The sequence below is a fragment of the Mus caroli genome, unplaced genomic scaffold, assembly GCF_978045245.1.
Source record: "Mus caroli unplaced genomic scaffold, Mus_caroli_1 scaffold_13, whole genome shotgun sequence".
NCBI lineage: Eukaryota > Metazoa > Chordata > Mammalia > Rodentia > Muridae > Mus > Mus caroli.
This window is the reverse complement of record NW_028227268.1, coordinates 43,254,982-43,280,160: the sequence shown is the minus strand read 5'-3', so window position 1 is coordinate 43,280,160 and position 25,179 is coordinate 43,254,982. Positions and strand designations below refer to the sequence as shown.

Below are 25,179 nucleotides of genomic sequence, written 5' to 3'. Positions count from 1 at the left end.
AAATCTGAGCATTTGGGAGCAGAGACAGGAGTTCAAGACCAACCTTTAATGGGTTTGAAGCCAGCCAGGGCTGCACAGTGAGACTCTGTCTCAAAAAGATCAAAAACTTCAACAAACAAACAAACAAGGAATTGTGTCAAAAATGGAATTTGACATATTTCCAAATTTCTAAGTTGGATAGGCCTCAAGAACTATGTTAGTTTCATTATATTAGTTTTCAATATTTCTATTTTAACTATCTTGTGGAATTTTAAGATACTGTACATTTAATTTAGTGATTTCAGAAATGAAATAGTCAGGAGAGATCGCTTAGTAGTTAAGAACACATGGTTCTCTTGCAGAGGACCTGAGTTTGGTTCCCAGTGCCTGCATGGTGCCTCACAACCTAAACCATCCAGTTTAGGGAATTCAGTACCCTGTCTGGACACTAGGCACACACGTGGTGCACATACATGCACAGTACATTCATATAAGCAACCATATGCATAAAATAAAAACAAGCTTTTAAAAATGTAATTTCAGTGAAACAGAAAGTAAAGAAAGTGTTGGCTGGGGAATCACTTGGTCTGTAAAGACCCTCACAGAGCAAGCCTGCTGGATGTGGGTTTTATCCCTGGGACCTATGACATAATAGAAAGAATCACTACCACAGTGTTGTCCTCTGACCTATACCTCCTAACACATAAAGCTTAAAAATGAAAGAAAATTATTGTTTAAATATTTCCTGATAAGTCAAAATCATAACCATGATATTACAGATGAGAAAATTAGTTTAAAATGGTGCTCAGGGGGATGAAATGATAAATTGTGACTGACTTGTCTTCATGAAAGTGATTTGCCTTTCTTGTATAAGTACACTCATGTGGTTCTTAATTATGATAGAATAAAAAGTATAAAACAACCCACGTAAAGATTTAGTGACTAAAAGACAAATACAGAGAAAAGTAATCCTTTTTACTCTTTGGTTCCTCTCTTTGTCACTTACTAGAGTTACACGAATGGGTTTCTGTTATGTTCACTCTTGCTTGCCAGTGAGGTGAATGAGAATATACATTAAAATTCGAGAATTTATGGCCCGCTATTTAAGAACTCACTTGCAATAAAAAAAAGAACTCTCTTTTTAATAATAAAAAAGTTGTTCTATAATTATGATGATAGGTGACAATATTCTATGATATTGTATCTTACAGTCTTAATAAAATATGAAAAGAAAATTAAAACTTTATTTAATGATATATCATTGGTTAAGGTTTATATAACAGAACATTTCCATGATTTTTTTTCTTGGTTTTTCGAGACAGAGTTTCTCTGTGTATCCCTGGCTGCCCTGCAACTTGTTCTGCAGACAAAGCTGGCCTTGTAGATTTATTTTATATTCTGAGTCACCATACACTGAGGGAGCCAACAAGGTGACAGACAGGGGAATAGGATTCTGGAAGGTTATACAAAGTAAAAACCCTTTCATTTAGGTCAGTACGAGATTAGTTTTATTACTTGGAAAAAAATTCTTAAAATGAAGATAAAAAGCAATAAAGAAAAATACAGTTTCTTAGTGTATCTATGCAGGAATTGTTAATGTTTTTATAGAACAATATTTCCATGAAGTTTTTGAGTAAGTGTATTATTCTGTAAAATAGAACAAATGTGCCATCTTTGAAAACCCTAAAGTTGGGCTGGAGAGATGGATCAGCTTTTGAAGGACACTGGCTGCTTTTCCAGAGGTCCTGAGTTCAATTTCCAGCAACTACATGGTGTCTCATGACCATCTATAAAGGGATATGAGGCCCTCTTCTGCTTTGTAGGTGTACATGCAGACAGAGCACTCCTACATTCAAAAAACTTAAATAATAATTATTTATTTAAAAAAAAAGAAAAACCCTAAACTCACCCAAAGCTGCTTCCATGAAGTTTGGCAGCATTAGTTAATTTATAGACAACTTTTGTTGACTTTCCAAGTCTAGTAGTTTGTTACCTGTTGCCAGAATAGAAGTTGTGGCTAGAGTTTCATTGACTTCGGTTAGATTAGCCAGAAATCGATCTATGAGATAAATGCTTAATACAGCTATGTGTCTTGATTTACTTAGTACCAGAATTAGGACCACTCACCTAACAGACTGCTGTGATGGTTTAATTTACATGGGGGCATCTTATGATACTGTTCTTATATCTAGGTGATACTATTCTCATATCTACTATTCTTTTATCTATATATTCTGTATATATAGAAGATTTGAGTCCTTCCTTCCTTCCTTCCTTGTTTTGATTTTATAGACAGACTTTCTCTGTGTAGCTCTGGTTGTCCTGCAACTCACTCTCTGTAGACCAGACTGACCTCCGTCTCAGAGATCCTCCTGCTTCCTTCTCCTCAGTGCTGGATTAAAGGTGTGCACCACCACCACCCAACCACATTTCATTTATAAGGAAGATCATAAAAATGAGTTGAACTTTACCAGTTTCTTTGTCAACAGATGTTCTTTTTGGCAGTGGGTGGGGCAGTATTGGCGATTGAACCCAGGGCATCATATGTTCTACCACTGAGGTACAGCTGTAGTCTTCTTCTTACTTTGAAAAAGGGGTTCGTTCACCAAGCTGTTCAGGCAGGCCTGGAACTCAGTTTGTAGATCAGGCTAGCCTTGATAGTGTCCTCCCTCAGCTCTCTTAGAAGCTGTCATTACAGGCCTGTAACACCCAAAACAGCTTTAGTTGTTGTTTGTTTGTTTGTTTCATTTATTAATTGAAAAAATTATAACATAGCTTTATTCTGCTGAACTGTCTTATGCTGTAGGCTTATTACACTCTTTAGAGTTTTATTTTTATATTGTTTTATATATGTTACTTGTGTGTCAGTGCCTGTGGAGGCCAGAAGATGGTATGGGATCCCCCGAAGCTGAGATTACAGGTGGTTATAAGCTACCATGTGGGTGCTAGTAATAGAACTTGAGTCCTCTGGAAAGCAGCCAGTGCTTTTAAGCAATCTCTCCAGCCTTCATTGCACTTTTCTTTTCTTTTCTTTTCTTTTCTTTTCTTTTCTTTTCTTTTCTTTTCTTTTCTTTTCTTTTCTTTTCTTCTTTTTTTTTTTTTTTTTTAGGATTTGTTTATTATTATATCTAAGTACACTGTAGTTGCCTTCAGACACTCCAGAAGAGGGAGGGCATGAGATCTCATTATGGATGGTTGTGAGCCACCATGTGGTTGCTGGAATTTAAACTCAGGACCTTTGGAAAAGAAGTCCGTTAGCTGAGCCATCTCTCTGCCCCCCTCCCCCATTGTACTTTCTTACATAGAAGATTAATTGGCTTTTTTATAACAGAGTTGATAATACTTAATTTGGTGATTTATTTATTATTTTTTAAATTCTTTTAGAGACAGGTTTCTTAAGTCATCCAGTCGGTTGTTAGATATAGATAGTGTCTGGACTATCCAACATTTCCCATAAAAATGTCACCTACTTGATAATCTTTGGATCCATTATTAATTGGAAATGGGAAAAGTAAAAACATTCTCCCCACGCCCCACCGCCCTGCTCTTTTGACTAGTGAGGCAGGATCTCACTGTGTAGCTTCAGCTGGCCTGGAACTTGCTATGTAGCTTGGCTGGCCTTGCTGTGGCTTGCCTGGAGCTCATGGATCTCTCCTTTCTGTCTCTGACTCCAGAATGCCGGGATTAAAAGTGTGTGCTGCCACATCTGGCTGGAGTCTTATCATTCTTTATTCTTAAATTGGACATACTGTATTTCTTTATGGGTTTTGTGATTGTGAGAATTAAAATCCAGAGCCCCTTGCATTAAATTGTGCTTTCGCTTTATTTTCTTCTTTCTTTCCTCTTTCCCCTCTCTTCCTCCCTCCTTTCTCAAGACCAGGCTTTACCTTGTAGCCCACACTAACAGTAATTCGCCTGTGTCAGTTTCCCCGAGTGCTTGGATGATGGGCTAGGATAGGCATGAGCTACTATGCTGAGCTGAAACTAGATTCAAATGTAAAAGATTTCATTTTTTCCTGTAAACTGTATTTCTTGTATATTTATATCATTTTAATATAATATGATCTAAACAGGGAATGCAGGGTAGAGGCCTGTTCCACCATTATTCCTTTTTAGATTGAAGCGATTCTAAAAGTTGGAAAAGCTCACCTGTGAGTTTTTTCTCTCAGTAACTACTGCTCCTCCTTCCCCCATGTGGACTGCAGTTGTAGAAAAATAAAAGTTGGGGCAGGGGCAGTAGGATGGCTCAGCAGGTACTGGTGCTTGCTGCCAGCCTGGTGACCTGAGTTTCAGTCCCTAAGACCTTTATGGTGGATGGAGAGGACAGTTCTCACAATTGTTTTTCTGATTGATAATGCATGCTCACACACAATAAATAAATGTGATTTTTACAAAGGAAGAAAATCTGATACTCCAATTGTCCCAGTTTAACAGTTATAGTGTCTGATTGTACAGCTGTGTGATTTTGGACTTGACTACAATAGTTGCTAATTTCCTTGTCTTCAATTTCAGGGAAACTTAGATACATTTGAAAATATGCTCCAATCTTGGAATTAACTAATTTTTCCAGAAGAGCCATGGCTAATGTGAGAAATACAATTCAGACCTCAGTGTTAAAGATACAAATACAAAGTTTACTGGAATATCACTTTTTGTCATGACTCTTAAATCAGTTGAATTATTTAGTTTTTTTTTTAAATAAATATGTTATTTTATGTGTCCTTCATTCATTAAACCCCCTTTCCATTAAATCAGAATCTTGGACTGTTCTAAGACTTAAATTGATAAATTACTCTTGATTTTTACTTTTCAGGTTACAGGAGTTGACTGTCTGTTCAGAAGATAATGTTGATGTTCACGATATAGAATTGTTACAGTATATCAATGTGGATTGTGCAAAATTAAAACGACTTCTGAAGGGTAGGTTTAAATAGATATATCTACAGTTAACTTATAATTAATCTCAGTATTATGGTTATAGTAAATTTGTTTGAACTGGACATCAAAATAGATTTTATAGTGTGCATGTTCTTGTGAAATGGCCAGTAATGCATGACTGAATTTTGGGCATTTGAAAATAATACAGTAGAACATGAATTTTATTTTTTGAGATAGGGTCTCTCTATTTATCCCTGGTTTTCCTGGAACTCAGTTTTTGTAGATCAGGCTAGCCTTGAACTCAGGGATCCACCTGCCTCTGCCCCCTGGGTTCTGGGATTAAGAAGGGTATATACTGTCATGTTCATCTGAGAATATGGATATTTTAGATCTTGGCAGTAGGAAGTTTTCTTTTTTCTTTCTCCTCCCTCCCTCCCTCCTTCCCTTCCTCCCTCCCTCCCTCCCTCCCTCCCTCCCTCCCTCCCTCCCTATCTCCCTTCCTCCCTCCCTTCCTCCCTCCCCCTCTCTCCTTTTTTTTTTTAAAGATTTTAAAAAAAAGTTATTTTATGTATATGAGTGCTCTATCTGCATATAGACCTGCATGCCAGAAAAGGACATTGGATCACATTACAGAAGGTTGTGAGCCATTATGTGCTTGGTGGGATTTGAACTCAGGACCTCTGGAAGAGCAGCTAGTGCTCTTAACCACTGAGCCACCTCTCCAGCCTGGGAAGTTTTCTTGAGCTACAAGTTTTGCTTTTAATAAGGAGAATGTTGTCCTTTTAGAATTTGATCCCTTAAGTGACTCTGGGTCGCAGAATCAGTTTGTTTGGTTGTCCAGGTGCTTGAAGCCCATGGCCTTGAACTGCTGGAGTAGTGCACGCCTGTGATCCCAGCACGTGGGCAGATGAGGAGTAGTGCACGCCTGTGATCCCAGCACATGGGCAGATGGGGAGTAGTGCACGCCTGTGATCCCAGCACGTGGGCAGATGAGGAGTAGTGCACGCCTGTGATCCCAGCACATGGGCAGATGGGGAGTAGTGCACGCCTGTAATCCCAGCACATGGGCAGATGAGGAAGGAGAGTTCAAGACCAGTTTGAGCGGGGTAGTGAGTTCAGTGTCATGATGGCCTATAGAGTAAGGCCTGGTCTCCTGAAAAGTAACAAACAAGCAGCTCCCTCCACATCAGAGAACGGAGTGAAACATCAAACACTGGCCTAATTTCTGACCTGAGAGACTTATGTATGCTATGAGAGTTTTTAATAGTTGGGTAATACATTTTTCAAAATGCTTAATATTACAAAACATGTTATTAAGCTGGGTGTAGTTATATACACCTTTAATTCCAGCACTTGGGAGCAGGAGTAGGCAGATCTTGTGAGTTTGAGACCAGCCTGGTCTACAGAGCTCCAGAACAGCCAGGTTTCTGTAGAGAGACCCAGTCTCAAAGAAACAAAAACAAAAGCAATACAATGACAGAAAACTTTTTTGCTTTTTTGCCTTTAATTTAGTACACAAATTTTACATGTGTTCGTGGAATCTTGAATTCTTTGAAAGTCAGTTTTAAGAGAAAAGTTTATAGACATGAGTGTCTACTATTTAAAAAGTCAGAAATATCCCAGATAACCTAATGATAACCTCAAGGTCTTAGAAAAGCAAGAACAATCCAGATTCAGCAGCAGGGGACAGCTGGAAGTAACCATGGTCAGAGCAGAAATCAGTGAACCGAAGGATGAAAGAACTGTGTAGAGGGAAACGGAGAGTCGGCTCCTGGAAAGTTCAGCAGGATTGGCAAGTCCTGGCTTGTCAAGACTCCATCAAATTAGAGATGAACAAGCTGAGTTAACTACAGGTCCCAGTGAAGTACAGAGAAGGAGGGTATATTCTAAAGAGTTGGTAAACCTAGAAAAAATATGGATAGATTCTTAGGCCTATCAAAACTGAGTCAGTATGGTATTAACAGCCTCAATAGATACATAGCAATCAAAGACATTGAAGCAGCTATAAGGCAATTCAAGTAGTAATAAAAGGTCTCCCAACAAAGAAGAGTGCAAGAGCAGATGGATTCCACTGCCAAAGTCAAACAAAAATTTCCTTTACAGAAAAATAGCAAAGGAAGGAATACTGCCATTCTGTGAAGCCAGCAGTACAGTGATAAGAAAACCAGATAAATACGCAACAAAAAGAAAACTTGAATTCTCAACAGAACTCCAGAAGCAAAACTCCAGAACACTGTGGTTTCCTTCCAGGGATGCAGTGTTGGTTTAACACAACATAGAATAAACCATCAAGTAAACCAGCATGTAGGTTTAAGAGCAGAAATTACCCGGTAATCATAGGTGATCAGAAAAGGCCCTTGCTTCAGAAGTTCAGCATTCGTTTATAATAAAAGCTCAGCAGGCATAAATGAATGCACCAAAACATAAAAAAAGGATGCATAGGAATAAAACCTGTAGCCAACATTATACTAATTGAGAGGAAAGTAGGAGAAGTTCCTCCAAAATCTAGAATAAGATTAAGGTTCCCAGTCTCAGGCTGGGTGTTGTGGTGCAGACTTTTATGCCAGTACTCAGAAGGCAGAAGCAGGTGGATCTCTTTGGTTTAAGCCTAGCTTGATCTAGTTCCAGGCCAGCTAAAACCATATATTGAAACACTGCCTCAAAAACAACAGCAAAACAAAAACAAACAACCTAAAAGTTTCCAGTTCTCTTTTAGAACTTAGTTTAGTATGCCAAATCTTACCTAGGGCAGGAAGTCAAGAGAGAGCAATAAAAGGAATTCAGATGGGGAGCAGAAGTCCAATTTCCCCAGTGCTGAGGCAACATACCTTCTGTTTCACAGCAGAACTGAGGTGGGAGCTCCCCCTGCTGGCTAGTTTTCACAGTGCAGAGTTGTAAAAAAAAATTCAGGCTACCTCTCTGAGGCTCAGGGAGCAGTGTAGAATGAGGAGTGGGAAGAGTAGAAGCGCTGGAAGCTAATGAGAGCTGCAAAGTGCTGTCATGTGGCCGTGACACAGCCAATGAAAATCATGATCTCGCAGCAGCAGCAGCAGCAGCAGCAGCAGCAGCAGCAGCAGCAGCAGCAACAACGGACCTATACAAGACCGGCCCCGTCAACAGTCTTCATATATCTGAGAAGGGTCCATTTGATCCTCCCCTTCCTTGCTGAACTATGAACTACTAATGGATTTGGGTTGGGGGAGAGCAAACAATGCTTGTGTACCTCCTGATCAGCCTATCGTTCTCTGATGAATAGTAGCAGACCCCTGATCACACAGGTGAACCTAATTAAACTCAGTGGATCACTGAGTAAAAAAATGTAAATGTGTGAATAGGATTGTAGGGAGTCATAGAGGTAATAGTGAAATAAGAGTTTGACAGGAGTTAGAAATAGGTTACATATATGTATGAAATTGTCAAAAGAACAAAAATAATAAAGTAACGAATAGAAATATGAGTAAATACACTTTTTGTTAAGAAAGAAAAAAAATAGACTTTATACACACCCAAAAGGGGATTTATTTGAGTAACCTGTAGGTGTGGCCCAGATAGTCCAGCAATGGCTGTCTCCTGACAGAAGGGCCAAGAACCAGACTGGATGTCCCAGTGGTCCTAATATTATGCTGGAGTCCTAGAGAATTCTTAGAAAGCTACTGGTGTTCAGGATATGTTGGAATACAGAAGTAGCAGCATCAAGAGATGGCCTAAAGGATCTGCTATACTCAAGACATGGCCTTCAGAGCAATCCAGTTAGCCACTGGAAGTCTAGAGGGGCCACCCCTCCTAACACTGTTATTGTTGTTGTGATGATGATGATGTCTGTTGGCTCTTAAGGGCACTAGGAGCCCAATGTTATCGGAAGAAGTTTAAGCTTCCAGTTCAATGGAATGTGTGTTATGCCTTGGGCAGAAAAGTAGTCCCCTCCTCTGGAACACAAGCCAGTGGCCAGCAGACTTAAGGTCGTGGTATCAGAAAGTAAAAAGTTTTCCTGTAGGACTCTAGGGGTGATAGTGAGTGGAACCATTTCCATTTCTACCCCCTGATCCCTGGATTCCTGAATCCTGGCTAGGGAGAAACTGAACCATATATTAGATGCTGAAGCACATACTGCTTTCTGGAGAACCCTGCCCCAGTCTTCCAGGGTTCTGTCACCTGATATCCATTGTAACTGTGTCTTCCAAAGGCTATTCACACCATTCTGTCAAGTTGGCTGCTTCAGGAGGTAGGGAACATGGTAAGACCAGTGAATTCCGTGAGCATTAGCCCACTATTATATTTATTTGCCTGTGAAGTGAGTTATCTGTGTGGAATATCATGATGATGGATAAGACATTCTGTAAGTTCACGGATGATAGTTTTGGCAGAAGGAAAAACAAGTCTATAACCAGAGTGAGTATTGTAGTAAGGGCTGAGAGTGGCCCTTTCTATGGAAGAACTGGTCCAGTGTTGTCAGGCTGCACTAAGTCTCTGGCTGGTCACCTGGGAGAATGGTGCCATATCTGTGGCTCAGTATTGGGTCTCTGCTGCTGGCAGGTCTGGCACTCAGCAGCTGCTGTAACCAGAACAGCCTTGGTGACTGAAAGTCCATGTTGTCAAGCCCATGTATAACGTTCTTTTTTGCCAACATGGCCACTTTGTTCATGAGCCCATTGGACAGTAACAGACATGGCTGGGTAAAGAGGCTGACTGTGTACAGAATGGGTCATCCTTTCTACTTCATTATTGAATTCCCCCTCTGCTAAAGTCACCTTTTGATGAGCATTTATATGGGCCACAAGTATCTTTACATCATTTGTCCATGTGGAGAGATTTGTCCCCATCTTCCCTAGTTATCTTTCTCACTAAGTTTCCAATCATGCTCCTAAGTCCCTAACCATCCTGCCAATCTGTTGACTACAGCCCATGAATTCGAAAACAGTCACATCTGGCCATTTCTCATTCCAAGCAGAATTTACAACCATGTGACCTGCCCAAAGTTTGCTTTACAATGAAGATTTCTCTTTACTGGCATTTTTTATGGTTGTTCTGTAAAGAGGTTATAATGCAGTAGCTTTCCATACCTGGGTGGTGCCTGCATAGTGTGCAGAACCATCAGTAAACCTTGGTCTCCAAACTTTTCTTTTTCAGTCAGTTGATTCTAGGAAGCACCCCATGAGATCATAGGTACATGCTTGTTAGGAAAAGACACTTTAACAGAAGTAGAAAACAAGCATTTGGACAACTTCTTCATATATCTTGCTCAGAACCTACTGGAGTCTGATCACAATATATTCTACTTCCATTTGATAATGTTTGCTGTTATGTACATCCTACTTCATGGCTTGGTATTATGGCTGGTAAAACCAAATACCACTCAGCTCATGATAGGTAGCTCAGATAGCATAGTAACTTAGTGGCCCATTCAATAGCAGGCAAAGAGCTGTCTCTTAATGGGAGAATGGTTGTCTGCAGATGGCAATAGATTCATGTTCTAAAATCCCAAGGGTCTCCTCTCACCTAGAGGAGCCTACCAAAGGCTATAAACTGCTACTGTCATCTAAAGAACCATTTTAGCGGGTCTCCTGGATCACATGGTCCAAGTGATAGAGCAGCCTGCATAGCAGCCTGGACCTGTTGAAGAGCTTTCCTGTTCTAGCTCCCCTCAAAGCTAGAAGCTTCCTTCCTTACTTGAAATAACTAAACAAAGTGAGGAGTATGCTCCTCTGGAATCCAAGTAGGCCCACCAAGCTTTGTGCTGCTTTCTTGGTGGTGGGAAAGACCAGATGCAATAACTTACCCTTCACCTTAGAAGGAATATTTCTGCATATCACCACTGGACTTGTAGAAATTTCCTTGAAGTTGAAGGCCCTTGAATTTTGTCTGGACTTATTTACCATCCTCCCATGTACATAAGTGTTACCAATATTTCCAAAGTGGTTGCTACTTCCGGCTCACTTGGTTCAGTCAACATGATGTCATGAATATACTGGACCAGGGTGATATTTTGTAGAGAGAGATGCTCAAGCTTCCTTCATACTGAGTTATGACACAGGACTGGAGAGTTCATAAGTACTAACCTCGAGGTAAAACTGTAAAAAGGCATACTACTGACTTCCAGCTGAAAGCAAATTGCTTCTGATTGTGCTTATGGACAGGAATTGATAGAAAGCATTTGCTAGATCCATAGCTGAATACCATGTACCAGGAGCTGTGTTAATCTGTTCAAGTAAGGGCATCACATCTAGTACAACAGCTGAAATTTAGTCACTACTTGAATTAGTTTTAATGGTCAGTGGTCATTCTCTATGATCCATCTGACTCCTGTGCTGGAGAGTTAAAGGGAGATGTGAGAACTACCATCCCTGCATGTTTCAAGTCCTTGATGGTGGCATGGAGTATTATATTTGGTTTACTATGTTCCCAGAGGCAATGCCAGTCTCTTCAATTTGTGATTTCCAACCATAATAGCTTTCAGTTCACAGGTCAAGGAACCAACGTGGGATTTTGCCAATGTCTAAGTATAGCTATACCAATTATACATTCTGGAACTGGGGAAATAACCACAGGATGAGTTTGGGGACCCAGTAAACTCTCTGTGATTTGGGTTTCAGTCAAAATTCCATTAATCACCTGATAATCATAAGCCCTGATTTAATTGGAGGGCCACAGTGCTATTTGGGGGTCTCTTGGAACCAGTGTCAGTTTAAAACGAGTGTCCAGTAAACCCTGGAAAACCTGATTGTTTCCTTTTTCCCAGAGTACATTTACCCTTGTAAAAGGTCATAGGATGGGAGAAGGGCTAACAGTAAAACTTTTAGGTATTTTAGCAAGGTCCTCAGGGGGACCTCACCTCCTCATCATTCAAGGACTTTGGGGTCTGCAAACGAGCTCACGTCTGGAAATTACTAAGTTGAGATACCCTCTTGCTACTCTGCAGTATACCCTTTCTTTTGCTTGTTTGAGAATATTTTTGCTTCTATAGATGTAAAAACAAACAAAACAAGATAAAAACATATATTCCTGGAAGCATTATTAGCCAGTACAAGAAGATCCATTGGAGTCACGCCATCATAAACGTCACTCTGTCTGTGCTGCCCTTCATGATAGATATTCTTGCCTTGCCTTTGGCAATGCAGTGCTGAAAGCTGGCCCCTGCTACTCTGGGGGCCTAATTAAGCCCATCCCATTTAACTTTTTGGATTGAGCATTAGTGTCTCCAACCTTAAGGTCTGGCACAAAGAGAAGAGCAGGGAGAAAGCCCTTCAAATCCTGGTGCCCCTCTTACCATTTTGTGCCTTATAGGATCAGTGAAGAGAATGTCTTCTGGGCCTTCCCGTTGTGGAGGATTTGGTTTTATACAGCACACCCATTATTGCAGTTTCTCTGAACCCTAAAATCCCTTCATCAATACTAAGTTAAGGGACATCAGGTATCCACAGTTCCTTTTCAGTAGAGTATGGCTAGTGCTTAGCCAGCCAGTCAAGCTTTTGATACCTTTTTAACTGTAAGAACATCTGTATTGAACTTAGAACCTTAACTCAGTGGGCCCATATCAATAAATTCAGCTTGATTCAGTTTTATGGGTTTTTTTTTCCACCATTATTTCATGCCCTTAAAAATCCATTCTCATATATATTGCCCAGACTAATACGGCTTGAATGAATTCACAAACTCAGTAAACTCTTTAGTATTGTACCACACCTTTGTTGTGAATTTCACTTTCTGTTTCGCTCCTAGAAACCTTCTTAACCTTGATTCTGCTTATAGTTCAGAGGCAATTATTGTCGACAGACACTGAGGGCATCAGTATTGCCTTGCTTGATGTTTCGCTTTCAGGGAAAGTCACTGAAATTTGTAGACAACAAAGGATTAATTTCCTCAGGCCAAGGTACAAAAGGAAATAGTGCAAGGTGTGACAGTGGGGCTGCACCCTCCACTAAGAGTGGGCAGACTACTGCAACAGGTGAGACAGACGCATCAGAATGTGAAGGTTCAAAGCACATTAGGGTCCCCTACACTTCTCCATCTCAAGTTGCAGGATCCAACCCCTTAACAGTCAGTGCCTTTAGGCTCATATTAGTGGAGGATTTACCTTAGCAACAGGAGAAGTGCACTTGGCTAGGAGGAATGAAGGCAGGCAGGCAAAAGTGAAAAGTTTCTCCTTCCATGTTCTTTTTTGTAGGCTATCACCAGAAGATGTGGTCCAGATTTAGGGTGACTTTTCCCATCTTAAGTGATTATATGAAGAAAATCCTTCACAGGTGTGATTCCAGATATAGTCAAGTTGACAAACAAGATTAGCCTTCGTATTACCTAAGTTTCTGACAAAGCTATCAAAAACATGCATTGGAGAAAAGGTGCCCTCTTTAACAAGTGGTGCTGGGAAAACTGGTTCTCTCTCTCTTTCTTTCAGATTTATTTATACGAGTACACTGTAACTATCTTCAGACACACCAGAAGAGGGCATCAGATCCCATTACAGATGGTTGTGAGCCACCATGTGGTTGCTGGGATTTGAACTCAGGACCTCTGGAAGAGCAGTTGGTGCTCTTAACGCTGAGCCACATCTCCAACTTGAAAACTGGATTTCTATACAGGGAATGAAAATTAGTCCATATCGCTTATATTGTGCAACAATAAATTCAGTGTCTTAGTTAGGGCTTTATTGCTGTGAACAGACACCATGACCAATGCAAGTCTTATAAAGGACAACGTTTAATTGTGGGTGGCTTACAGGTTTAGAGGGTCAGTCTATTATCATCAGGGAGGAGCATGGCAGTAACCAGGCAGGCATGATACAGGCAGAGCTGAGAGTTCTGCATCTTCATCTGAAGGCTGCTAGCAGAGTATTCATTTCCAGGCAGCTAGGATGAGGGTCTTTGCCCACGCTCACAGTGACACACCTACTCCAACAAGGCCACTCCCTGGGCCAAGCATATTCAAACCATGACATTCAGTATATCAAAACTCTAATGAAAGAAGAAGACAGGTAAAATATTTGAAGATATAGGCATAGACAAGAATTTTCTGAAAAGGACTATAGCACAGGAAACAATACCAAGACTTGGCAGATAGAGTTACATGAGATTAGAAATCGCTGCCAAGCAAAGGACACAGTCACTAGAGTAAAGAGACCATTTACAGGCTTGGGAAAAGAAATTTCCAGGCTTACATCTGGCTGGGGGCTGGTATCTAGGATATATAAATAACTGCTAAAATTAAACTCTAAAATCATTTTAGAGTCTGTAGATTTGCTCATGAGCTGAATAGAGTCCCTAATAGGAGAAATACAATGACCAATATATACTTGGAAAAAGTTTTCAACATTTGTAGACATCAGGGAAATGGAAATTAAAACCGCTTTCAGATCTGTCTCACTTCAGTTGGAATGTGGTCAAGAAAACAAAAGACAACAAGTAGAGGTGAGAATGTGGGTGGGGCTGGTGGGATCCTGATTAGCTACTTTGTCCCCCACCACCCCCCACCACCCCACAGGATTTTTCTGTGTAGCCCTGGCTGTCCTGGAACTCACTCTGTAGACCAGGCTGGCCTCGAACTCAGAAATCTGCCTGCCTCTGCCTCCCGAGTGCTGGGATAAAAGGTGTATGCCACCACTGCCTGGCATTGAAACTCCACTATGACAGTCAGTTTGAAGGGTTCCTCAGAAAAACTGATAACAGACCATGTGACCCAGATACACTACTATATTGTATAGCCACAGAAATTCCTGTACATCCATTTTTACTGCCACACAATTCTCGGTGGCTTAGGAAATAAACCAGCCTGAATGTCCATCATGAGAGGAATGGAAGCCGGGCTGTGGTGGCACACCCTGTCTCGAAAAACCAAAAAACGAAAAAAGAGAAGAATGGATACAGAACATTTGGTACAGTGAGTGGTGGTGGCTGCAACACTAAGCATTTTTGTGGTGGAGTGGAGGAAAACTGGAAAGGCTAGTGGAATGGCCAAGGCTAAATTAATTTCTTGCTCATAGAGAGCTGGCTATATAGTTTCCTGTGGGCCAAATCAACGAACACTTGAAGATGCACATCATGGGCCATGGGTATGTGGGTGCCACTGCTGCTATGTACAGGGCACCTTATTGCCAAGACATTGGAGTTGGCAGGTAATGTTTTCAAAGGTCTCACAAGGAAGCCTATCAGTTGGTATCACTTGCAGCTCACAGTCTGTGGTGTCTGTGGTGAGGAAGATGGATTCCCCGATTAAGGCTACCACTGTTGGGCATAGTGTGATTCTTTACAGCCACAGATGTCAGATTGCAAAATAAAGTCCAGCAGAAAGCTGCCCAGGAGGGTTATTTTAACCAACCTACTTCTCAGTGGTCTGTAACTGGAGCAGAAGATAACAGTGAGCAGATGTGGAAGTTTGTTTGTTTGTTTATTTATTGCTTATGAATATACTGTAGCTGTCTTCAGACACATACCAGGGGAGGGCAGCAGATCCCATTACAGATTGTTGTGAGCCACCATGTAGTTGCTGGAAATTGAATTCAGGACGTCTGGAAGAACAGTCAGTGCTCTTAACCACTGAGCCATCTCTCCAGTCTGGAATTTTAAAAAAATAGTTAAATGGAAAAGTATAGACAATTACTATAGCCATGATTAAAAACAAAACAAAACAAAAACATTTGTATGTTCTTGGAACAGAGTTTGGTAAAGTGCCTTTTTATGTGATAGCAGTTCTGTGTTGATTGACCAGACTTCTACTTCGTGTTTTTTTTTTTTTTTTTTTTTTTTTGGTTTTTTTCGAGACAGGGTTTTTCTGTGTAGCCCTGGCTGTCCTGGAACTCACTTTGTAGACCAGGCTGGCCTCGAACTCAGAAATCCGCCTGCCTCTGCCTCCCGAGTGCTGGGATTAAAGGCGTGCGCCACCACGCCCGGCCTACTTCGTGTTTTTTATTAAAAAATATTTTTATAAAATAAAAAACTAAAATGCTATATTATGATAATGGAATTTTATACAGCTGAAAAGAAAAATGCCATCATGATACTTTCCAGAAAATGGATGCAGCTGGAATTTATTATGTTAAGTTAAATAAGCTTGGTTCAGACAAACAAGTCATGCTTTGTTTTCTGTAGGGAACTTAAATTTAAAGGTGCGTTTATGTGCATGTGCACGCTCGTGTACACACACACTACAGATAGATCATGAAACGGAAAAGATCTTAAGTAAAGGGGAAACAATAGGGTATGGAATACGTGCAATATGGAAGCAGAAGGGTGGACTGCCTGGTTAGGAAGAAAGGGAGTCAGATAGGAGGAGGCAGGTAAAACCGGGTAGGGTAGGGATAACAATGGAGAGCAACATAAAATGACACATATTTATGAAATGTCACGATACCCAATTCTTTGCATGGTAACTTAAAAACTAAAAGAATTCAAAGATAAAGTGTAATCTAAGTATTCAGATTAACAAAATTAAAGCTGACTACTAGACAGTGATGGCAAGCATGTGGCAGATTGTCAGTACACAGCTCAGTGGACAACTTTTCTAAAAAGCAGCTCTGTAGATTTCAAAATCCCCAGAAAGTTCCTTGCTGACACAGTTGCTTACGTTGAAGAAAAAGATGGTGGATAAAACTTTACATAAGTATAAGTATTTATCAGTGCTACTCAAAATACTGAAATGCTAGAGCTTAGTTAAATGTATGACTGAAAAACATTTAAATAACCAGTGTCTGTTTTTTTTTAAGGTTTTGTTATGTGTGCATATGCATGTAGTGCCCTCAGACAGCAGAAGAGGGTGTTGGATCCTCTGAAGCTGAGGTTATAGATGGTTGTGAACAGGTGCTGGGAACTGAACTCAGGTCCTTTGAACAGCAGCCAGTGCTATTGACCACTGAACCACCTCTCCAGCCCATATAGGTTTTTGTTTTTGTTGTTGTTTGTGGGATAAGGCCTCTCTATGTGGCTCTGGCTGTCCTGAAACTTTCTCTGCAGACCTGGTCTTTCCTTGAACTCACAGGGATCCACCTGCTTCTGCATCCCAAGTGCTGGGATTAAAGGTGTTGCCATCATGACTGACTTCTATGTTTTTAATAGACTTAAAAATTAGATGAATTATTGTTATCGTATGTGTGAGGGTGCTTTGGCTGCATGTGTCTGTGTAGCATGTGAGTGCCTGGTGCCCGAAGAGGACAGAAGAGGGTGCCTGATGGCCTGAGCTCCCTTCTGGGTGACGGGTATCAAACCTAGGCCGTGTGGTAGAGTGTCTAGTGCTCTTAACCACCAAGCCATTTCTCAGTCCCCATGTTTATAGTTTTTATTTGTTTGTTTTGTTAGTTAATTTATAAATAGAGCAAAGGGAAGACTTGATATTCAAGACATGCTTGCTTTTCTTATTTATTTATTTATTTATTTATTTATTTATTTATTTATTATGTAAGTACACTGTAGCTGTCTTCAGACACTCCAGAGGAGGGCGCCAGATCTCGTTACGGGTGGTTGTGAGCCACCATGCGGTTGCTGGGATTTGAACTCTGGACCTTCGGAAGAGCAGTCGGGTGCTCTTACCCACTGAGCCATCTCACCAGCCCCATGTTTGCTTTTCATTTACTTCTGTCTCCATCAATGTAGCTCATGGGTTTGGGGTTTATATTTATTGTTAAATTGCTCATTAATAATATTGGAAGCAAAATAGTTTATAAAATTATTTTATAGTAGTTCTGAATTTTATTTGTTAAATAATTAAGAGTTAATAAAGCATTTTTTTTTCTCCAGAAACAGCATTTAAATTTAAAGCCCTGAAGAAGGTTGCACAGTTGGCAGTTATAAATAGCCTAGAAAAGGTAAGCTTCAATCTCTTGGGTATGCAAGTTTTGATTTTGATTATGACCTTGGCTGTATTTGGTATCTTGAGTATAAGAAAGTCAAGACTTGTGTGGTACTTCCCCTTAATGGGAAGAATGCAACACGATATTTGTGTGAAGAAACTTAAATTCTGTGTTATTTAATATATTGGAAAATTGACTGCTTTCCTATAAAAACATGTATTTTTGTTACTTGTAGGCTTTTTGGAACTGGGTAGAAAATTATCCGGATGAATTTACAAAGCTATACCAAATTCCGCAGACAGATATGGCTGGTAAGCTGGCTAAAGAGTGACTGGGTGTGGGGTGAGGGGCAGCATGGCACCTTGTGAAACTCTCAGAGGGAAATGTGCTGCTTTTCAGTTTAGTTTGTTCGAAAGTGTTTTTTCTGCCTTTTTTGTTCAGCTGTAACAGGAATTACAGTTTTCTCTCCGGTTTCTGTATTATTTCCAGTCCTTTCCCTTCTGAGCAAGTGGTAAAAGAAGTTTGAAGTGAAGCTTTAGTCTTTCGTGTTGTGATTGAATACTGGTGGCTCTCTCACAGCGTGCATGTGTGTGCTTGTGAGTGTGTGTTTCCTAGAACTCTATATTTAGGTATATCTAAGGAGGAAATACTATTTTTACTTCTGAATAGCAATTTTGGGGGAATGCCTGCATAGTAAAGGCTAGAGACCCCCGGGGAAACTATCAGCCTTTTGTTCCTCTGTGAGACCCTGAGACTGTGACAACACAGTGATTCTAAAATACCTACGCTTCTAGGATGGGTCACATTAGCTCTTCTTACACGTCTCTTAAACTCTGATAGTTGAGTGTTTTCATAATTCTGGGTTTTAATTTAATGCAAGGATTTTCTTGCCTAATATAATCATTTAATGTTTGTATTTTTCACAGAGTGTGCAGAGAAGCTGTTTGACTTGGTGGATGGTTTTGCAGAAAGCACCAAACGTAAAGCAGCAGTGTGGCCCCTACAAATCATTCTCCTTATCCTGTGCCCAGAAATAATCCAGGACATCTCCAAGGATGTGGTGGATGAGAGCAACGTAAACAAGGTCAGGAGTGAAATGAGTGGCTGCCATCTCCTGATGGGAACAGCTTGTTTATTCAAGGTGGTGTACATTTTAGTTACGTCCATGCTAGGTCAAACAGTTGGTTGGCCTTAGCAGAGATTATTTGTTATGTCTGGCCAGCAGCTCACATGTCTGGGTTCTTGTTGCGCTCACATTGGCCGGCAAGGAAGACACAACATGGTCGGATTCTTCTCAACAGCCTTTATTGCAGGAATGCCTCAATGCTGCTACGGGGACACCCTCCCCCCCCCCCCCCCCCCCCGGGCACCCAGGGAGGTCTGCTTATATACTCTCAGCCCCCATCCACTCACAGCAGGCCATGTCACCTCACCAGGCACGCAGCTTCAGCCAATGAGGGCGGCAGGGCCATGTCTCCACCAAATATGGATTTGTTTACACTGCCAGCATCATGGTACACCTGCACAGCTCTCACAATGGTTGTGGCTTATTTTCAGGTGTATGAGGAAGTCAGGTGCAAGTCATAAGACTTAGCTGCAGTACTGGGCGCCATCTTGAGACTGCTGCCATACCCGCTCCTCACAGGTTCTAGCCTGGAAAGGCATTTTGGAAACCTGGAAGAGAAGAAGGGCTAGGTGGCGAGAGAAAGATACAGCTAAGACAGTCATTCTGATCAAAGCTCCATTTTACTATTCCGCACGCAGTTATGAAGCAAGGGAAGGGGGCCCAATTCCCGCCAAATAATCTTGGGGTCCAGTAGCAGGGTGACCACATGTATGGCTCTGGAACAGCAAAGCGGCAGGCTCCAGCAGTGGGCGTGGCAGAATGATTGAGCAGGAAGCTCGACCCCTGAGCAAGCAGGTTTCAGGCTGGGGGAGGGGAGACTACATCTCCTCCCTGTTGTTAATAAAAATAAAATTAAAAAAGGAAAAGGCTGGCCTGAGGCAAAAATTTATCTATGCTCAATAGTCCTGTCTGAATTCTAGGGCTAAAGAAAGAACCCGTCTCCATGGGATCTCCTAATTTTTCTTATGGTAAACTGTGTCTGGATAAGACTGTCCTTTCTGTCCTAGTAAACAACTAACAGAATAGCCCTGAGCAGTAGGCTCTGACTTTATAATGCTAATTAGTACTGAATAGGTAACTTCCTAGTTGAATTTTAAGTAGGTCTTGGATCCCTGTCGAAGGTTGACTGTACGAATTTGAAATGCACTTTATTATGAATAACACTGAGTGGATATTCCTCCGCATTTTTGGATGACAGGCGGGGAATAGGGAGAAGGGGGTTATGACTGGCTCCATAGTACAAGGCCAATTGGCTTTTTTAGGGTGGGAGGCTGTGAAGGGCTTGCCCTTCTAACAGTATGGTCTCCAACCTCTCTCCCCCCCTTTTAATCAAGTTAAATAAGGCCATGCTTAACTGAGGTGATCAAATGATTTTCTCATCCGTAGATGAGTGGGCTTTTAACCTTGGCGTGGGTGGAAATTGACCTGATTCCTGTGCTGTCATGACCCACACCTTTGGCTCTTGGTATCTTTTGGGGAGGGGAGGCAGAGCCTTAGAAAGATATTTTTGGTTGTAACTGGAAATAGATACCAACCTCCATCCAAACCGGGTGTATCTCACAGGGAACTCAGAAATGGTCAAGCTGGACCTTCCCCTGCAGTAAATCTCTGCACCAAGTGATACCCATACTGTATTCGTATGATCACGAACCAGTATGCACAATTCTGAGTATCGTGCAGCTCCTAAAGGAGAATTGTCAACCTCAGATTTAGCGAGGCCTAGACAAGAATTATGTCATTAGTAACACCATGATTTGTGGCTAAAATAGGAGCTGGAAGTCATCTTCCTCATCTCTGTTATTCCCATAGCCTGAGGAACTAAGGGGACCTTGCAGTAACAGCAAGGGTGGAAAACCAGAGGTCAGCTAAGGGACTAAGCCCGTCTATCAGAATAAAAACCAATCTCTTCTAGTAGAGAAATATCTACTTTTCTAGCCCTCTTGATAAACCTAAATCTCAACTCACACCGAAAGCCACGTGCTGGAATGTTCTTGGAATGAAGATAGCATTTGCCACCTGTATGCTCTTGGGGGCGGGGATGCACACCTGCTGCAGTCCGGCTGGAGGATGTTGATTGACCTGCTGGAAAAAAATGAGATCTAGACAATGAGAAAGTAGCAATGCAAATTTTCTTTTTGGGGAAGTCCAGATACTTTATTCAGTTGCAAAGGATAAGGCTAGTCTCCAGCCTCCTGTGGGGGAACTGGCTTAGAGAGTAGCAGGAAAACAGCTTTTCTGGGAGCCTGAGTTCCCAACCGAATTCTAAGCAAAAGAGGAATTTTAGTTCTCAGAGTGATACTTACAGGAAGATTCAGAATCTGTGTTCATGTGACGAATTAATCTCTCGGGCAGCCACCGCGCTCCATCTTCTTCTTGTGAAAAAACACAAACTGAGCCCTTTCCCCAGATTAGAACCGGATCTGGACCCTTCCATTTGTTAGTCAGCGGGTCCTTCTATTTTACTAATGCATAAGAACTAGAAGTAACTGGATGCCAGTGGAGATCCGCTGCAGACTGACCTTTAATAGCAGTTTGCAAAAAATTTAGAACAAATAAAGTAAAGGCAAGATGTGCCTTTGGTGACCTTGGGGGATATAACTGCCCCTGTTTTGTCTTAAAAAGCCAATTCTTTAAGGTGCGATGAGCACGTTCAACTATTCCTTGTCCCATGAAGGAATTCCAGTTTTATGTTTGATACCTAATTCCTTACAGAATGAAATAAAATTCTTACTAGAATAGGATGGCCCGTTATCTATCTTAATAAGTTTAGGCAATCCCATGGCATTAAAGGCTTGCAGGCAATGATCAATCACGTTTTTAGAAGCCTCTCCTGTATGCAGAGAGGCAAAAAGAAATCCTGAACAGGTATCGATACAAACATGTATATATTATAGATTTCCAAATTCAGCATAATGGGTTATATCCATTTGTCAAATATGATTAGGCATAAGGCCTCTAGGATTGACTTCTAAATGTGGCACTGGAGATAATTTAATACATTTAGGACATTGTTTTACAATCATTCTCGCTTGCTCCTTAGTGATCTTATGTCGGAGCCTTAGGGTATGGCTAGAGAGATGAAACTTTTCATGATCACATTTGGCCAAAGCAACAGGATCCAAAATTAAGGCTTCTCCTATTAGAGCTCTGTCAATGCAATCATTGCCTTCAGCTAAAGGTCCAGGAAGACCAGAGTGAGATGGGATGTGGCCAATATAAAATGGATTTTTCCGGGCGAGAATGATGTTTTGCAATTCTGAAAATAAAGATCCTTACGGCGTATTGAAGTTAAACGTACCACAGGTCTCTAATAAGGGTACTGATTGTGCAACATATAAACTGTCAGTAAAGGTATTAAAAGCCTCATGTACAGACTGAAAGACCTTTAGTACTGCTGTTAATTCGGCTAACTGAGCCGAAAGGCCAGGAGTCTCTATGATAACTTGTCGACAAAACATTTTAAACACTTGGCTGTAAAAGAGGCAGTGACTAATTGCACTTTCAATCATTTTTCTTAAGGAGCGGTTGTAACTAGAAAGCTTGAAAAGTTATTAAAAGTCACATGTGCATTAAGAGTCACATGTGCATAATTTATTAACTAGAAATAAGAGCATTTATTTGTTGCAAATTATTAAGTAAAAGTCCCCAAGAATTAACACTATTATGTGGAAACAAATAGTAACTAAGGACATTAAAAGGAATTATACATGCACAATTTTTAATAATACTAAAATATTATCTTAAACCATAACTGTTATGAATATATAAAGAACAAGGTTATATATCCAATCTATTTTATATGGATGGCCTATAGACTGTCTGAGATATAAATTTATCCTGGCATTGTTTTAAAAATGTCCAGGCAGTTAGGACAATTTAATAAATGTCTAAAAACCGTCTTCTTAAAAGGACAGCATTTTTTCTATGAGTTGTATATGCATAAGCAATAGCAAATTGAGAATTAATAGCATCTGAGGGATGAACAATCTTAAGCAGTTATGAGCTCAGAGATATAGCATTGACTATTAATATACAAATTAAGGTTTGATTGTTTAGCATTTTAAAACACCATCTACAGCACACAACTAGATTATTTGTGCTGAAACAGGGGAAACTGCGTGTCTCAAGGCTCCGTCCCACAGCAGCCAGCAGCTAGCTGGGCCCACGTGGGCCAATGATCGGCTGGGAGGATGAGAAAAATGATTTTACAATAATGTTTTTTCTGGCCAAAGAATTGTCTTGGGCACAGCTAATACTTAATTACCAATGAATATAATTAATAACAATTATAAAAGCTTTCTTTATTTTTTGTAAAACCTTTTGTAGTAAACTAAAACCCTAAGTAATAAAAAGATATTGTCTCTGAATCTTTTGGGTGAGAGCAAGGATTTAAGGTAAACTTCCCTTAAGAAGCATTAGTTAATAAAACATTTTTCACTTAGGAAAAAATATACATTGAAAGATTAAAACTCTTGGCTTCTTGTATAGAAGCAGAGACAATAAAATTTTTTCTTACATAATGTAAAGCTATATTAGCCATACCTAGAGGCAAAATTTTCCAGTGATTACCAGTTCACTAGAAGCAAAACTCTTTGAATTTAAGCATTATTCTAAACATCTGAATAGATCTGCAACACTGTTAAAAAGAAATTTTCTTGAACACAAGGAAAAACTTTCTCAGGCACTGTTTGTAAAACACAAGAAGGCCACAAGCTGCTCTGGGGCTCCCTGAGCCCTGCATTGACTCAAACGTAAAATATTTTTTTTTAATCTGAGCATCTTGGCCCTCCTGCAATAAGGACCAATTCTAGAGGAACAACTCAACTGTCTATGCCTCTAATTTTTGATACTCTTTTTAAAGATGACTTACAGTTAAAACATTCTTCACAACTTTAGCGTTGTGAAAAAATTGCCTGTACTGCAGTTTCCTGCCAGGCAGCAACTATAGCCAAACTGATTGTTTGAGGGTCTAATCTATGCACAAGGACAAACATAGCTAGATAACTCTGTCCCAGTTTTGTATGAAGTGAGCTGTATTAGTGCTCTCATAAGATGATTACTCTTGTAATAATCTTAATTAACAATATATGGGTGAGTAGAAAATCTTAAATTTGTAATCAAACTGCAAGCTGCAGTCAATGGAACACTGGCAGTTTTAACCATAATTTTCAAGTTTCGTTTGCAACGTTAGGATAATATCTACAACCTTGGGAAAGCAAAACCCAAGTTTAAAACAATTTATCATCTTTAAAATCAATATAGAAGCATTACTATCATATTACGAAGTTTGGCTGCCAATTAATACCTATGAATACATGCAAGCTTTAATGCTTTAATAAAGAGGCATTGCTTTAAATCTTATCTTAAATTTTACTTTTTAGGATAGGAACCACATTAATTATTATCTAAACTAGAAATTTCTTTTAGAGACCCAGCCTCTTGGCCTGCCTTATGCTACATGTTGGAAAGACTCAAAACTTGAGTTATCAATTTTAAGACTGTAGCAATGTAACAATTATTAATCTTAACCAACAACTTATAAGCTGATTGTGAAAACACGCAGAGCACATTACCAATAAAAAAAGAACCAAATGAAGCAGGTACATTTAGACCAGAGAATACTAATTTTTCTAGCTACAATCATAGAATAAAAGGCACTTTACCATTTGTCAAACACATTAATCACAACATTATCAGCTTTTTTACCCCGAAACTAAGAGGCTGTGCACTCGCCTTTTTTTCCAAAAACGAACAGTTTTTCCAGCAGGGACCCTCCTGACATGTGTCTGTTTCCTGGATGAAGCACGTGGCAGCTCTCGGCTTTGCAGATAAAGTTTTTTATACCATCTTTATTATCCAACATAAAACATAGAACATTCATTCATACAGACTGGACACAAACATACATGAGTTGAACACGAGAACAGATTGGTGCACCAGACATTAGACAAGACACAAAAAGGGGACAGAGTACTCCTGCTCTAAGGCCCAGAGAGAACAAAGTATGGCACTCCTGAAATTTCTCTCTGCTTTTTGGGACATTTTCCTCCCTCATGATGCAGTTTTTTTTAACTGCGGCAATCCGCCTGATTATAAATTTCCTTTTAATAAACCCTTTCTTTTCTCACGCCTAAAAATGTAGCTTCTGAGAGCTACGGCTAACTGCCTGTTACGTTCCTAGCTCCTGTTAAGCTTCACTGCTGAACCTAAGTGAATTAGCGCTCAGGTTAAACGCTGTTTCAGCTTAGCTCATACCGACCTTCTCCGGTATGAATTTCCTTTAATTATTTTCTTCTTCTATGGAGTTCAAACCAGCAGTGCTTCTTCCAAATGTCCTCTGCCGTTTCTCAGTCCCACGTTGGTTCGCCAAATGTTGTGTTTGACCAGCAGCTCACATGTCTGGGTTCTAGCCTGGCAAGGCTTT

The 25,179-nt window shown here is 40.4% G+C and overlaps 1 protein-coding gene across 6 annotated transcripts in view; it reads left to right on the top strand.

Annotated features, from left to right (window-relative positions):
• The window catches only part of Nf1 (neurofibromin 1), a 247,835-nt gene that overhangs the window by 51,099 nt on the left and 171,557 nt on the right, over window positions 1-25,179 (top strand). For all 6 annotated transcript variants that reach the window (XM_029483491.2, XM_085829768.1, XM_029483494.2 and 3 more), the window contains exons 5-8: window positions 4,793-4,899; window positions 17,577-17,644; window positions 17,865-17,940; window positions 18,556-18,713. In XM_029483491.2, the coding sequence (XP_029339351.1) occupies window positions 4,793-4,899; window positions 17,577-17,644; window positions 17,865-17,940; window positions 18,556-18,713 (409 nt within the window). The remainder of the gene's footprint in view (window positions 1-4,792; window positions 4,900-17,576; window positions 17,645-17,864; window positions 17,941-18,555; window positions 18,714-25,179) is intronic.